Below are 16,846 nucleotides of genomic sequence, written 5' to 3'. Positions count from 1 at the left end.
TGGGGAGAGGAGGAGCCACCATGTCCACTGTGCGCGCGCGTTATGCCGCTGGGCGGGGCCGGCTCCGGGCGCTGTCGGGCAGGGCGCATGCGCCGGGCGGGGTCGGTGCCACACACAGTATGGCGGAGAGGCCGGTGTTGCCGGCGGCGTGCCGCGTGGCCGTCAAGCGCGGGCGGCCGCAAAAGCCACCTCGATTTCGCGACAGCTGGGCGGCGGCGGGGAGAGGCGGCGGCGGAGGGAGAGGTGAGTGAGTGGGGCGCGTGGGCTGCCCGCTGGCTGTGGGGCAGCCGCGGGACCGAAGCGGATGACCGTGCGGAGCCGGGCCGCGGGGCGAGAGGCGTTGCGCGGGGACTTGAGCGTTGGACAAGGGCTGCTCGCCGGCGGCAGGCCCGGCGCCAGTACCGGGCTGGCGGCGGCTTCGCTATCCCCACGGCGGGGGGAGGTAACAGTGAGTGCGTGGTGGGGGGTCGGAGTCCCCTTATGCGCGGTCGCTGGGCGCTGCGGGGCTGCTCCGGGTGTTCCCAGGGCACGTTTGTTCTCTGTGGCCAAGAGCGTTGGCCGATCCTGAGGCGCCGACCCCGGCGGGACCCGGAGGCCTTCCTCCTGCCTGGGCCGAGCGCCCCGCTCCGCACCGGCCCTCTGAGCAGAGCGCTTCTGTCCTCGGCCTCCCCTCAGTGCTGCACAGCCGAGAAGGTGGTCTGTGGGATGCACATCTCGTATCGCGCTGTTTCGAGTAGGTTTTGCAGCGGGACAGCAAGTCAGAGCCTTCTGTAAAAATGTTCTTTGCTAAAGTAGTTCTAGTTTCTTAGTTCCTGGTGGGGGCACGGGCCTTAAATTACCTGTATATCTCATACATCGGTGTAAGCTGGTATCGCTCTCCATTCATTTTTTTACTTTTCTTTCCCCTTTCTCTTACATGACTGTTCATGAGACTCCCCAGCATACCAGTCTGGGGAGCTGAGGGAGTAGCTCCACAGCAGCGTTAACCACAGACACTGCTGCTGTCTTTCTTTCCTTTCTGCCCTGACTATGGTTTTTCATCCCCTGCCTTGCCCCACTTCCACGGTCGCTGAAGCTTTTGCTCAGCCATCGACGAGAAAATCTAGCCTGGCAAATCAGTGAGTAGTTGTCTATATGGTTATTTGTCTGAGCCAGTTCAAGAAAGGGCTAAACTGAATGTTCTAACTGATTCAAGAGAGGAAGTAGAGGGAAACTAGGATGTTATTTCCTGGGTAGATTGGTTTGGGCTACTGTAGGACAACTGTCAAAGTTAAAACTTCTTTTTCCCCAGTTCAGTCTTAAAACCGGACAGTTACCCAGTATGATACATCACACAGCAAGTGATGTGATTATACTGTTGGGAGCTACATCCCATCTGTATTCTGCCTGCTGTTATATCCACACAAATCTCTGTTTGAAGGCAGTGCAGTACATAGCTCAAGGCTGGTATTAGGTGTGCATCTGTCGGGCAAACAACATGGGATGACAGCTACTAAAAATAGACTTAGTATCTGTGAAGTTTGAAGGAGATATTTGCTTGTCAAATACTATGGGGAGAAATAAAATGTATGTGAAATAATGGAAAGCAAATAGCATGTAATAGTTTGTGTTTTTTCTGCCTTCCAGATTTGGCACCCACAAGTTCCAGACATCCTTGTGGACAGTGTCACTGGTAGTGGCCAGGTGATGGGCAAAATTCTGGACCAGAGAAACCAAAGACAAGGCAAGATTTGGAAATATTAGTGGAGGGGGGAAGGCAGTAATAAATAATGTAGTTTCTAGGTGCAGACAAAAAAGAAGTGTAACAGTCGGTGAATTGTGATAGAAATAGAAGAAGAGGTTTTGAGGCCAAGTCAAAAAGATAAATTTCTGGGGAAGAGCAGAAGTTGAAAATGGTTTCGTTTTGTGGTGGAAGTGCTGAGTAAAGTGATCGTACTGCTAGAGTGCATGGCATTCATCTGATGCTCTCCCTCTGCTTATCTCTTGATGCAAGTGCATCTCTTGAAGTTGGCAGAAGATAAAACATCTCTGGTTCTTCAGGTCTGGAAATTTCTACTGGAAGAGGTCTGGGACTTCAATGACAGCTGTTGTCATAGGGCTCAGACTCAGACGAGGAATTTGGTACACTGTGGGATGGTGCTGCTCCAAAAACAGTCTTGAAAACAAGCTCTCATCAGAAACCCCCTTGAGTCTATTTTTTGCCTCAAAGTTCCTATCCACTCCATTTGAACTATGGTTTTGTTTTGGGCTTTATATATTTGTTGCACTTAATTTTTCTGTCAAGCATAAATAAAGTTTCTGTTTCCCACTTGATAAAAATACTCTTTCCTGCATTCTGATAGACTTCAGACTGCTAAAATACACCAAAGAGTGTCTTGAAGACTTAGTGCTCAGGGGTCAGCAATGTGTCTGCAAAGTGTAGCTTTACAGCATCTACAATTCCCATAGAGCAGATGCCCTAGGACAGCAAAAATACTCAGTTTTGTTGATGTATCTCTATGAAAGTTTTCTAAAAGCTGCATCCTCTGGGATCCACCAAGCTAAATCAAAATTTTACGCTCACAATTCAAATTATAGAATGTATATATGCTCTTTAACAATCCTCCAGCGTAAATATACTATATGTTTCAATGCTTTCATCAGTGTCAGGAGCACTTAGTACTTGACTTGACATTCTGCTACTGATAATTAGCATTGTTCTCCACTTTTTTAAACTTTCCATTGTGGGTCTTGTTGTCCTTACAATCACGGGTTTCTGCAAACATAATGCTCATTTTGTTCATGCTGAGCTAGCAAAGTCCTGAATTTCCTGTCTTTGCAGCAGAGCTGTGAGAAAACACAAGGACACAACAGTGTAAAAAGAATTGGTTTTCCTCATAATACGGTGTTTGCTTGTGCAGACTCTTTTCAGACATAGAATGTCCATCCTGTGGCTGAAGGAATAGCATATCCCTGTAAATAGATACCTGTAAATTTAGATTCCCAGTGTTGTTGATGACAGCATGGCCACAGAAGCACAGAGCTAAATGCAGCCTGTGAAGCTGGGTCCTTGTCAGGAGTCTGCATGGATTGCACTCCCTGCTGCTGTGGCAGTGCTGTCACAGGTCACCCGGCTAGTAGGTGTCCCAGCTGATCTCAAGCTAGCCCAAGCATCTCTGCAAACAGTGGTGGCGGCTGTGCGATAAACATGCCAGTAGAAACAAAGCAGAAAATTAAGACAGTGTAGCAGATGATGTGTTTTGTGTTTGGGTAATGTGCATGCTTGCTGGTGTTACGCATGCCTTCCTTGCACGGTCTATAAACTTTCAGCAAATACACTTTTAACACCAGCAACTTTCATAATCAGTGAAGCTATGCTTTGATACTCAGATATATAAGATCTTCCAAATTTCAGATTTATGTTGTATTCATGAAGAGGAATTGCAAAGTTCTTTTTTCCCTTTAGAGCAAAATTTGACATCAGTCTTTAGAGATCTTTACTGTTCCTACGCAGTTCTAATTAAGATTGAGGTTCTCTTTGAAGGTCATATTGCAATTGGTAGATATCAAGTTAAGGGATTTAAGTGATGACATCCTTTTAAATTTTTTGTTTTAAGTGAGCAACCTTGTTGTGCTATGCATCAGAGCCATGTTATTTGTCAAGACAATGAACTTGACTGTGATAGTTTTGTTTTTGAAATGAACTCCATATCATGCCTGGATAAAACCAGGCTAGATAAGAAACTTTCATCTTTTTAAGGAATATAATTTTAGCAGATTTCAGTTGCTACTTGTCAGTAATATTGAATGCTGTTGTCTTCAGTCTTACAAACAAAACTGTAAGGCTTCCAAATTAAATGGCAGCAGGGTGTTCAGTTTTGTGATAAGTATCGGCATCAGTAATGACTGAAAGAGAGACTGATGATTTTTTTTTTCCTCCCTAATGTAGCCAGATCTCTTGAGTTGTAGGTTTTCCAGTGGCTTGCTTTGGAAAGCTTTGTTTGAATGGGCTGTTAGGACAGCAGCTATTCAGCAGCTGGCTGGTTAGACATAGGACTCGGTAACTTAGGAAACACTTGTGAGCATTTTTCTTTCTAACTTTTCTCATAGGCATAATAAAGCAGTGAAAAGAATCTGAAGGAAGTATTACCTGTCTTACTTATCAGAAATCTGTTTCTGAAGTATTTGGACAAACTACATATATATATGTAGTAAAATCTAAAAAGGTAGGATATCTTCCTTTTCTGTTTTATTTAGAAAATCTCATAACTGATGAAAAACTCTTCCACAAGTCTCAGTAGGGTTACAGAAGTAATTTTGTATGTTAAGGATTAATGTGAAGCCTAAAACATTGTTTTAAGTGAGTTCAGTGGAATCTTACCAAATTCTAGTACGCTTTTTACGATAGGATATTGATGAAGGCAGATTGCCTGTTAGTTCTTCACAAAGCTTTCAAGTCCATTTAAAGGCTACTCAGGCTTATAAAATAGACCATGTAGGAGAAGGCAGTAGCTCCTCATGATTTCAGGGTTAGCTGCAGTTTTGGCTTCTTTTTCTTCACGAATATTAAGTATTTCTCTAGGCATGTGGAGATTTCATGCTGTTCCCTCTGGAGGAAGTCTACAATGAGTAGAGAACTTTAGCCTTTTTCTTTATTTCAGTATGAAAGTAGCACATTAAGTGATGTGCAGCTCATAAATACAGAATTTGCTAGCTGAAAGCTATTGTCTGTGAAGACACTGTTTTGTAACTTTGTCAGGCATTATATAAAAGGCATCAAAATGGAAAGCAAACATTTATATTTGAACTTCTAAGATGTTTCTGCTTGAGGTAGAGTTCAAGTAAATAGAAACTATATGTTTCACAGTGACTGCTATAACTATGTTCAGTAATAGAGATCAGGACAAGCGTGACTCCACTGTCTGTTAAAGTCCTTGCTTTCAGAATTCAGAGAATCTTGATATAAAATTGGGATTCTGACATCCAACAGTACAAGCCTCAAATTCTCACTTAAAGTCTCCAAAGTACGTAAGTGTTTGCATTCTCACCTGTGAAGTTCTTTATTCGAGTTAAGTTTGTCATGTTTCTAGAACTGTTTCTGGGCCTTTTTGTGGCTCTAGCCATACAGATTCAGGATGAAGACTATTCTATTTCTCTGTGTTGTTTTCATAGCTTGAAAGCGTGCGGAGAGCATGGGTTATGATATCGAGCGTTTCGTTGGCTACGTTAATGAAGGGCTGTTATGCTCCATCTGCCGTGATGTGTTAGAAGATCCGTTACAGGCTCCTTGTGAACACGCTTTTTGTACCGCGTGTATACACGTGTGGCTTGTGCATCACAGTAACTGCCCTGAAGACAGACAAATGATTGACGTATCTTTGCTACGACCTCTCTACAGGTATACCTGTATATATATCTTGCTGTATGTTGAAATTATGTGAATTTCAGATTTCTCAGCTTTGCTTGCGCAGCTTCCTCTCTTGTCATTTATTGTCACTCACATTGTCTTTATCCAGTACGCCTGTGGCAGAAACCAATCACTTGAATGAGTGCGTTAGCATTTTCTATTTATTAGCTTTCAAGGTATTAAGATCTCAAAATGGAAAGAACACTTAGTTTGTTCTCCACCTTTTTACATCTTGAATGCTGATTCTAGATATATGTCTGGGTATTATTCTGAATGTCTTCTACAGCACCAAAACTTTCCCATACTGTTTTAGAGAAAGCAGGCAAAGCAACTCTTGACAAGTCACTAAACACTGTCTACCTTTTGTTTTTCTTTTCAGTCTTACCTAGATACTGTAGTGGGGTTTGTCATGAATAATTCCTGTAGATATGAACCAAACTTGCCATTTTCAAATCCTTTTTTTAAAAAGTCTTTAGCCATAAGAATATTTGTCCTGAGCTACTTTGTCATGTAAAGCAGCCTGTGTTCACAGGTGTCTTCCGTAATCGGACAGGCAGTTGGACTAGATGATCATTGTCGGTCCTTTCCAGCTGAACTATTCTATTCTGTTCTCTTTTGTTCTATTAATTCCTGCTATTGCCAGCACACGGTTTCTTCAGTAGGTACTGCTTCCTGTATAACCCCTGCATTGTCTAATCTTGCTCAGATTAACAGTTATATTGTGCTTAAAACCTTCAGCCACAGAGGTTAAATTAACCCCATTAGTACTCCCAGTATTTTTGTCACTAGTAAGATTTTACTGTCTAGAAAGTTAAAGTATAATGTAGACAGAACCCTAAAGTTTAATTTATAGATTGTTTTGTCTGTACTCACTGTAGTCACTTTGGTTCGGCATGTTTAGAAACACAAAGCTTAAATGATGAATGAGTAGCCCTAGTATTTGTTATTGGTAATATCTGCTGAGCTAGTGAAAGGTCACAGTTAAATACGTATTCAAAAATAAGGTTTTCATTTGCACTTAATTTTGAAGACGGAATTTTCTGTTAACATTGTTTTTTAAGCCTGTTCTTTTCAAGTATGGTCACTTCAATTCTAAAAAAAGAAAAAAAAAAAAAAAAAAAAAAAAAAACCAAAACCAACCTAAACTGATTATTCACAGTTTTTTCCTAAAGGAGATTAGAATCTTAATTTCTTTTTCCAAAAGTTGAAAAATATAATTTTTTCAATAATGTTCCCAGATTGAAGAACTTTTTTTTTTTTTTTTTTGCACATAGATATATGAAAAATGATTTAAACCGTCTTCAGCTCCGTTGCAAAAACAGAGAGTATGGTTGTGAAATGGTTTGTTCTCTGGAGTCTATAGACAGGCATGAAAGGGAGTGTGAATACAGTCAGATACCTTGCTCCAATGCTGGTGAGTAACATTCAAAGAAGTTGAATCCTTTATGTCCAGAACGCGTGTTTGTCATCTTTCTGTCAACAGAATGGCAATAATGGCCAAGATTTCCAAACAGAAATTCAAACTTGGGCATGATGTACTCTTTACAGCAGTGTTATTGAACAAAATGTATTACTGATTTATGACAATCCTTAGCAACAATCTCTTATCCAACAACTAGCCGAAATGAATGAGTATGATGGACATCAAATTTATTAAAATACATTAGTGCATTTATTTTGCTCTCTGTCAAGTTATGAGTCCATCTTTCGATTTCAGCTGCTCGTTTTGATGTTTGAATCAATGTAATAGCACCTACAGAATGCTTATGGATCACAAGTTATTTATAAAACAGCTGGTTGCCTGGTGCACGTGCAGCCATTCGCTCTGTCTTGTGGTTTTAATAAAAACGTATCTTGGAAGTAAGAATTGTTTCAAACTAAATTCTGGTTAGGATTGTGGTGTTCATGTTAAGGTTTTTATTTAAAACAAACCTACACCTCCCGAGGAAGAAACGTACTGCTAAAAAGGAACACACTCCTCAAATTTCCCAGTCAGTTTTATTCTAAATGTTGTATGTTCCTAGACAAAGTTAATTTCTAATTAATGATGCTAAGGTCACAGTCAAGTCTGTCATTGTAATTAATTATAAGAAGATTAAGGTGCTAGAATTGCTCCACTGGAAGTTGTAATTTTTCTCAGCAGTAGGTGACTCCTGCAGACGCTTCAGATTCACCTGTTTTACTTTCTACAGAAACAGGAGTATTAATAGAGTTCCCACACCTTATCTCTGATGTCTGGTGTTCAGGGTATGAGGGCTCTTACATCTCTTGAACTCTTTCTCAAGAGTACATTGGAGTGTATTTTGAGTACCTCAGTTACACGTCATTATGTTTATTAGTGAAGCTCTTCTAGAGGGCTGTCTTTTGTAATTTTCTGGTATGGTTTGTTGGCGAGTTTCTTTACTCCATTGTTTCAGTTTCCTTAACATCAATTTTTATCTTCAAATTAAATGCAAGTATGTATTACAGCAAACAGCACCTCAGAGATTAAACATTAAGACTACAAACTTCACGTTCAGAGAGTTAAATGTAGCAATAATTTAGATAGTATTCATTTTTGGTTCTCTACATTTTACTTTTAATCACAACAGGTTTGTAAAGTTTGTATCCTAGAATTTCTGTGGATATGTTTCTGGTTTTGCATCAGTTATTTAATGTTCATAAATAAATGTCTTCATTTATTTGTGTGATCTAGTATGTTACACACAAGACCAACCAATTGTCAGGAAAACAAGGTGACATTCCATCTTGCCCACATCTCTCTTTACTACATCTCTTTGGACCTTTTTTCCTAAATTTGCTAACCTAATTTTTTTTTTTATACATGTGCACCACTCACTGCACTCTATGGTGGAAGCACAGGCATGCTGCTGGAGTCTCAGCTTGGCATCAGTGTTGTCATTTTGCTTTAGTACCAGACCAGCAGTAGAAGACTTTACAGAAAATGCGTACTTTTAGTTTTTCATTGTTTTCAGTTAATAGATAAATATCCTAGTAAGATTTTTTTTAAGTGTTTTATTACTAATTATGTGTGTTATAACTATCATATTTAATGTTCTAAGGAAATCACTTTTTTCATTGCTTTAACAGATTGATAGCTGCTTAGTTCAGGATTTTGTAGCTTGCTTGCTTGAGTGTTTTTTATTTGGAATTAATTAAAATGCTTTTGTTGGTTGTAAACAACTGGCTTACCTTACTGTTCCCTGTTCAGGTTGTACAGTTCAGATCGAGCGACGTAACTTAGATGGTCACCTGGCAGTGTGTGAATATCGGAGCCGCGAATGCCCCAATGGTTGTGGTTACACCATTCTCAGTGCAGAAGACACGCAGCATAATTGTGTGGCAGAGCTAAGAACAGAGCTAGAACTACTTCGGTACAAATCCTCTGTTGCTTTTATGTTTGTGTTAGTCTGAGCCTAAAATCACTGCATAAAGCCCTTCAAATACTGGCACTGGATTTTGGTATGTGTTAGTCTTGATACTAATGGGCCAGAGTATTATTATGTGTTAGCATAGACTTTAAATCCTTACTGTGTTGACCCTTTTGCTGTTATATACCTAAGAAAACTGGACTGAAGCTGGCAATTTCATTTTTCCATTGGCCCATTATAGACCCCAAGTCACATTATTTAATAATTATATTTAGTTTATATTTTTACAGTTCCAGAAGATAAAAATCTCTAATTATTTTGGCAGGTATAGACTGATAGACTAAATCTCTGAGGATCTATTTTTCAATTTTACTAAAATTCTGGCAGATTAATTACAGTTGGTGAATATGACTTGTTACTACCATCGTCTTTTTCCTCTTATATATGTTTCTGTAGCTTTCCCTTTCCATGGTATTCCAGTTGGACTCTTTTTTTTTTTTTTTTTTTCCCCACGCTCCTTCCCATTTCTGTCTTTCCACTCACTAAGTCTTGCGCTCTTGAACATTGCTGTGAAGTCAGGCTCAAAACTGGTTTAAATGCATGGAGACACAAGGGATTCTGCTACCCGGTTTCTGAACTCGGAAGGTTAATGTAGCAACAGCTAGTTTTTGGCTGTGAAGCTGTGTGAATGATTAGGTTTTAATAGTTTACTGCATATTATCATTTAGTGTCCACCATAAAAGTGGTAAGATCACATGTTTAGCAATACTGTAGTGTTCACACTTTTTATGTTGACTGCATGTGTTTGGTAAAACCAAGCAAGCATATACTAGGGGTGAAAGGCATTTAAAGTCATGTTCTTGGGCACATATAATTGCTTCAGAAATATGATACGGTTGTCCTCTATGTAGGCTGTGCATGGTCACTTTAGTGCCCCTTGGGCACAAAGCACTTTTTTATACTAGTTTTATTTAAATTAATAAATAGTACTATCATGCCTCTAGAGGGGTGTCCTGTAGAGTACGATGGGAATCTGATCGGGCTGTTTGGCTGCAAGAAGGCTTTCTGGAATTTGAAAACCATTTTTTTCCATGCTTATGAGACTTAACAAGGAGAGATAAACTTTTTAGGTCAGAAATGATCTGCAGAGTGGAGGAGGCAAAACATGAGATGGAGTCAAGGTTAGATTCACAGAGAAGACATATGGTCCAAAAAGAGAGTATTCTGCAAAATGAAATTGAAGAACTAAAGGTAAATATAGTTTGTTTGTTTTTGTTTCTTTTCCTAACAGTCTAACTTTTTGCTTTTCCAAGAAGTAGTCTCTTACTTTGTAAATGTAGTCTCCTACACACGAGAATTACAGTAAGTATGGGAAGCAAAACAGTTATTAGCACCGTGTTTTGCCAGGCTAATCAGCTGTGGTGAGAAGCAGGCTGAATGCTGTATTCGTGTGGTTTATCTGCTTCGAATTCATCCGGAGCTAACCTGGGTACCCCTGTACAGGGACTGCATTGTTCTGTGTGCACATAACATGTCAGCAGATCAGTCTGAAACTCATTTTGGTGTCTAAACATAGGGCATACATCACACATCAGGTTTAATTAAATACCCAGCTCCCTTTCTTGTGCTATCCAAAGGGGTTTTAATCTAGTGCTGACACAGAGCCTTGCTGCAGACAGTGGTATTTACACTGTGCTTCAGCTGTGGTCAAAAGGCTGGAACCTTGCACTGTGAACTTCATCAAGTAATGAGCAAGGCCGTCTTATCTTTTCATTCATCCAGATCTTATTATACCACAGAATAATGGGTTTTAAAGCTCAAAGTAATGGATGTGCTTTATACTTTACATTTTTAGTTTTTCCTGGATTTTATGTCAAATCCTTGAAGAATGTATCTGAACGTAACCAAAACCTTATTTTGGTTTGGGGTCTTAAAATAGAAAATGTAAGCATCAACTGGGTAAACCCACTGTTGCTTATGAAACTTTATAAGAAACGTTTTATGCTTTTGGGAAAACTGTGTTAGAATCTTTGAAACAAGACTGTCTCAGAAGGTGAATGCTGGATTGGTTCTCTAATTGTTTACATTTGTTCCACTATCAAAAAATTATTTTAATGTTTCTTATTCTTTATAATCCATCATCCTACACGGCCAATTCAACTGCATACAAAACAAAGAATTTGCTTCTTGCAGTAAATTTGTATTTTCATTTCAGAGTCAGATGTCACGAGTGATGTCAGATGTTCGCTCTCTGATGGCTGCAGAGAGACAGCACCGTCAGGAGCTGGAGCAGGCAGAGCTGGAAAAACGGGAATTAATGGAGCTGCTGAGGGGGCTGCAGAAGGACTGTCGATTAACTACTACAGAAGGAAGCAGAAAGTCAACAAATTTCCGCCCTCTGACACGACTAGAGAGTGTAAAACGGAAACCTAGGGAGGTTACAGTTATCTAAACAGAAGTAAGGTCAAAAAGCATTTTCTTCTCATTTCTGTGACCATCTGGCAAACTTTTCCACTTTCTGTGAATGATTGTTTAACTTTATACCATTTCCGATTTATTTGTTTTCTTTTAAAATCTAGGTTACGATTTTATTTCCTATTGGGGCATAAAACCAAATGGGTGAATTTTCTCTTGGGGAACTAGGCATTAAAACCAGTAATTGGCAAATACATTTTTAGCTAAGGTTTTTATAAAAAGGGGGAAGGAGACTTGATTTGTTATCTCTTCAGTGCATCATTTATAGGAGTCTTTCAAGCCTGAAAGCTAGAGCCCTTTATAGTCCGAGATACTGTAATGTTGTTTCCTTCCCAGTCCATTATAATCCATTTAAGTCTAGTTTATGCTTATCTTTGAAACAGAAAAAATATGATCATCAGTAATGACACGTGGGATGTACTTAATTTTGGGAAAAGTCAGTAATAGAATTAGTAAGTCACTAATAGAATTTAATAGATTTTGTTTGTTTATAGTCTGTCGAAGGTCTATTTCAAAGGTGGAAAGAAAGCACTTTAAATTGTAATTCTACTATGTAACAGCTTCAGGTGAGGTTGACTTTTAGTTAGAGCTTCTCTAATTTCCCAGGTTGCTACACACTTAGGAGACTAATACCAAAGTCCAAGGTAGTAGTCATCTGGAACCTTTTACATAGATGTGTGAGTGACTTGGAGCTTGCAGGAAGGGATCTGCATTTTATTTAAAAGTCTGAAGCTTTTGTATGTGAAAGTATCAACTATTTCTACAGGGTCCTTTAAGCTTAAGACCAGCCCACTCGGTACTCAATATCTTTAAAGCATATGTAAATACCTAGAGAATCCTTAATTTTCTTTTGGCAGGTTTAAGGCTACTTGAACATTAATATCCACAACAGACGAATATTTGCACAGTCATTTGAACTTTGGACATCTTTATTAGTACTCAAGTTTGTAATTGTGTAAGAGCTAGGATTCTTTAACAGACCCACAAATACTGAATCAAGGGGGCATTTATCTATAAGGACTGCATGAGAAATCTGTACAGTTCGAAGACTTTTCTTTCAACTTCTCACACAGCCTGTTCATGTTGTTTTCAGTGGTATAACTAAGCCATATCTTGTCCGTTGCCGCTCTTCAGTGGAGTAACTGGGGAAGAACCTGGCCTCCTCTTTGCTGAATGTGGTTCATCAGTTTTGAACCTTCAGGAAAATGTGTGCAGGTGCAACAATCTGAATAAGCTAATTTTATAGTTTAAAAAGCAAATACATCACTGTGCATGCCTTGCTGTCACTCAGAGCAATGTTTTTATGGCTAACAGCATAACCAAAGAGAGAGGCAGCAACCTTCTTTAGCCCATGCGCTACATTATGAAGACTTGCTGTCAGAGCTGTCTTAATTTCAGGCATTAATAAATCTTTCTAACTTGCTGTTTCTTTAGTACCACTGAAGCAGATGTGCGCATATTCAGGTCTTGTGCATTTAAAAACTGACAGAAATAACTCTTCTGTAAAAGATTTTTTTTTTTTTTTTCCCAAAAGAAAACATTCATAGGAAGAGTTATGCCCACATATTTACTTGTTTTCAGTCCTTATATTCTAGATTAAATTACAATCATTGACAGTATTTAGGTTGCTATAGCTGTCTCACCAACTCATGACATAGCACATCTCTTAATAAGCAGCCAAATTTAACAATCTGAAACAGTAAAACAGTAGCTGTAGTTTGGGAAGACCTTCAGTCACACTAAACATTCAGTGGTCGAGTCACATACATCAGTGTGTGCATATTAAAGCTGTAGGTAGAAAGTAAGAATGTTTTTATTATCTTGTGTTCTAAATAAGCAAGTTGTTAGTGTCTGTGGTCTGTGAGACTATTTCAGCATTAACACTAATTTTTAAGCTTCCTGGCAACACCAGATGTCATGCTATTAGACTCAATCAGTGCTTTTCTGTGTACTGTAACTGTGTGGTTCTGTGATGTGACTTTATCTACTTTGCTTAATGTAAAAGAACAAAGTGACTTCAAAATCCTATAGAACTCAGATGAGCTGGATCATCTTTCCCAAGTTCAAGAGCAGTAAAGATCACCCAATCTTTGCTGTTCTCACCACAGAAAAAAGGCAACTTAATAGTTGCTCGGTGCTTTCTCCGTAATGGGATGTCTGCATTTGTTTGTTTTAGGAATTTCACCCACTTATTTATGACTGAATTCCTTCTAGTATAGGAAATAGGGTTTATTTAATATTTACTTAGCATTTGGTCTGCTAAGTGACAGACATGAAACTGCGTGAAGCACAACCTTTGTAGCTTCTAGTTGCCACCTCTGGAAGGTCCGAACTTCAAGCGTTGAAATTAGGCAACACTTCGGGCCCACCTGCTGCTGGAATAACCTGTCAGCTTGGGTTTCCTTTGGCAGCAACGAAGCACTTGCAGAGATATTTTCAATGGGCACATAATAGCATCAGATCCCTCCAGTAACTTCAAGCTTAATCCCATTCCTCTGTGCTAACTGTTCTGCATTTAAGATTTTCCTCTGCTAATGAACCACTCACAGCGTGGCGTATGCTGAAGTATCATCATTTTACCTGTCTTACAATTAACTAGGGTGAAATTAAATAGCCCATTATGGTGATATTCTATCTATCTACTTTAAGTTTTCCAACCTCATGCATTACACAGCTCTTAATAGCAGCTGGCAGAAGCAAGGGTTTTTTTTTTTTCTTTCTTTCAAATAGTCCATATATCCTTTTTATAAAAATTAAGGGTCCAAGCATTGTAGTAGACTTGGTGTAAGTGAAGGCATTCAGTTGGAAATGCTACTTCCCTAGTCATGATCATATTTTAGGATTATATGAGAGACACGGCTAAAAGTGCATTACAGGAGGGCTCCAGCACTGCGTTACTGGCATTAGTATTCTCGTACTAAATCACACTTTAATCGGTTCCATTTCCTCACAAGTGGAACTGTGCTGAGAGCAAGTGGAACTGTTACTCAAGTGGACCAGTAACCGTGCAAACAATTGTATTTTTAGTTGTTTCTAATAGCACTTTGCAGCTAGAAGAGGGAGAGCAAAGGGTGCAGAGCCAGGAGAGGGGAGAGAAAGAATTAAGTGTGGTCCTGCCCCCTTCCCTCAGCCCGAGAGCAACGATGCAGCTGCACCAGCCTCTGCCACCAGCGTGAGCTGCTAGCTTGTGGCATTACAATTAACATAGCATTAGAATTAAAAGGAGATTAAATCTTTATCCACAGTTAAGTGGGTACAGAATGTAATAGTACCAAACCTGGGAGATTCAGAAACAAAACTCGGAGCAAGCTGTCAGGTAACGTACGTGAGACTACAAGGAATTAGGAGTTGAGCAAATCCTTGTCCTACACTAGATTGGGTGGAAAGGAGTAACACTAAGGAGGTCTTTGAAGCAATCAATATTTTAAAGCAAATGGTAAGTTTGTCTTTGAAAGAAAATCAACATTTACAAACTGATGTTGAAAAGCCAGGAGGCCAGTTACAAATACATGTAAACTAATTCCCTTAAACTGACCTTTTCCACTTGAAAGGTCAAATTGAAGACAAAATAGTTTCTTCCATTTCTGGCAGCATTAAAGTTGCATTTCTTGTTCTCCTGAACTCCTTCCAAGGCAAAAAATTGTTGGTGTGGCCAGCATGGACCATTGCTGCTAGGATTGCTTTATTTAGAGCAGGAACAGTAACTCTGGGGAGAGGTTCCCATAGTTCTAGATGAGTTTCAACAAAAGGCATGGAACTGAGAACCGTGCATCTGCGTCAGGTGTGGCAGTGGCAAGAAAGAATTTTGCTGTACTTCTAATAAAGGTGGCAGGTTTTAGTTAATATGAATCTAGTACTAGATTAACACTCTCAGATAAATTAATTTAGTAGCACGCATCTACAAGAGTTTCTTGTCAACACAAAAGGGAATGGTATTACACAAGCAAAATACATAATAGTGTGAAATATTTTGACTGGCCACGCGTGGTTTTATCTCAAATGTTCTTAGGTGTTTTTAAGAAGCTTAATGTATTAATAGATCCCAGGTGGCAAACAGTTCCTAAAATTTTTAGAAATGGGCCTTGCAAATCAAGTTTTCCGGGTGCTGTCTTCTCGGCTGGTTCTGGCATGGTGCTTTTCTACAGCCATTTTACTCAGAAGTGCTGGACAGTATTTAAAAGGAGCAGTACTAGCCTTGCCTTTCTCCTGTATTGCTCGTTGAATGAGGTAGGGTAGGTCAGGGAGATTTTACCACACAGATAGATGCCTTTATAAAGACCTACAATTCTATGCAACTTTCTATTAACAAATAAACATTGAACTGTCTTCCAGCATTATGGTTCACTGCCGAATCTATTTACATTTTCTACCTTTATATACACAAGAAGGATAAACCAGTGCTTAACAGATCTTAATCTCTAGTCTGTAAAAGAAACGGGAATGCTATTTGTATCTCTTTAAAGTACACTTTGTACAAAAGCTGAACTAATAAAGGGTCTATACCATAATCAGTGGAGTTTGGTTCACTTCTTTCTGTTACAAAAGTTTGAGTACCCTCTTTATCAGATGAAATAGCAAAATTTCATTATGCTGGCTGCACAGTACAGGAAGTCACGAATAGACTACACTAGCGGGTCGGTGCACCGGAGTAGGTGAGGCTGTTTGTCAAAAAGGGAGGATACAACAGTAAACAACGCTGGCGTTCGATGAAAGGTTATCCCTTCTCAAGGATTTTTCTTCTGCATCCCAGCTGGGGAGTTTCTGATTGGGATGAGCAGCCCTTTTGAAGGTGAAAAGCTAGCAAATGTTGAAAGCTCCTAGATACAAGAGTATGACACCAGTCCTGCACTGACAGCGGGATAATAAACTGGCAAGAAGGGAAAAATTAATCCACTGCCCATCACGTGAAGAGATCTCATCCCTAATGCAGGTTTTTCATAGCCCCTACAAGAGCTCCTGTGGGATATGAACACGTGTTTTGCCAATTGACGGGGTGAACACAAAGGACACAGACACCAAGCCAAATAAAAAGGCTTATTTTACTTTAGTTTAAAGCAGCAGAAAGAATAAGCAAGGTAATGCACCTAGTCATTACTACATAAAGCCAGCTATAGTGATTAAGAAAGATCCATCACCAGTTGCCCTCCTACTTGACCATCCCCCCGCCCCGTGCACCAGCTGGGGAGCCCCGTCCCAGCGAAGGGTCGCAGAGCCTGTCCCAGCTATTGGGAAGCCCTATGCAGGGCGTCCGCTCGTAGGTGGGGTCTGCGTCCGTGCTGTGAGGGGGCCCGGCTTTTGTACAGGTTAACAAACAAACCTATACAGAATGCACGGGAGATAGCTGGTAGGTTGGCATGCCTCACTCAGGCGTGTCCAGATCTGGCCAGGATCCGGGCACAGCCGAGGAGTTTCCGTTTTTCTTTACATTTGGGATTTATAGTTGCTTCCTGTTGTTTACTTCTAGTTTTCAGGGATGGTTCCCTGGGCAGGGGGCACTCCATGCATCTGCTGCACATGGTCTCTGCCCTGAGGGGAGGAGCTACTCAGCAGGGAGAAAAAAAAGGTCGAAAGCTCCCACCTCAACTCTGGAGAGCAGTGCAAGAGCTTACAGCTA

At 40.1% G+C, this 16,846-nt stretch overlaps 1 protein-coding gene across 4 annotated transcripts; it reads left to right on the top strand.

Annotated features, from left to right (window-relative positions):
* The first annotated feature begins 128 nt into the window (after positions 1-128).
* LOC104365728 (RING finger protein 151) lies at positions 129-15,740 on the top strand. Of its 4 annotated transcripts, none has more exons than XM_032987920.2 (7): positions 129-243; positions 4,090-4,205; positions 5,152-5,377; positions 6,661-6,800; positions 8,598-8,760; positions 9,888-10,008; positions 10,973-15,740. In XM_032987920.2, exons 3-7 carry the CDS (start codon positions 5,172-5,174, stop codon positions 11,207-11,209), a joined length of 867 nt encoding a protein of 288 aa, XP_032843811.1. In that variant the 5' UTR covers positions 129-243; positions 4,090-4,205; positions 5,152-5,171; the 3' UTR covers positions 11,210-15,740. The 4 variants fall into 4 exon arrangements, with proteins under 4 accessions (XP_032843811.1, XP_032843813.1, XP_032843814.1 ...); XM_032987921.2 differs by lacking the exon at positions 129-243 and adding an exon at positions 279-442; XM_032987922.2 differs by lacking the exon at positions 4,090-4,205.
* Positions 15,741-16,846: the final 1,106 nt, after the last annotated feature.

Source organism: Tyto alba, unplaced genomic scaffold, assembly GCF_018691265.1.
Source record: "Tyto alba isolate M040663 unplaced genomic scaffold, T.alba_DEE_v4.0 Super-Scaffold_9, whole genome shotgun sequence".
In the NCBI taxonomy this organism is placed as follows: domain Eukaryota; kingdom Metazoa; phylum Chordata; class Aves; order Strigiformes; family Tytonidae; genus Tyto; species Tyto alba.
This window is presented reverse-complemented; position numbering and strand designations above follow the sequence as displayed.

Coding starts and splice junctions, on each gene's coding strand:
- LOC104365728 (XM_032987922.2), top strand. CDS start 5,172: ATGGGTTATGATATCGAGCGTTTCGTTGGCTACGTTAATGAAGGGCTG. Junction 6,801..8,597: donor GATACCTTGCTCCAATGCTG/GTGAGTAACATT, acceptor TTCCCTGTTCAG/GTTGTACAGTTCAGATCGAG. Junction 8,761..9,887: donor ACAGAGCTAGAACTACTTCG/GTACAAATCCTC, acceptor TAAACTTTTTAG/GTCAGAAATGATCTGCAGAG.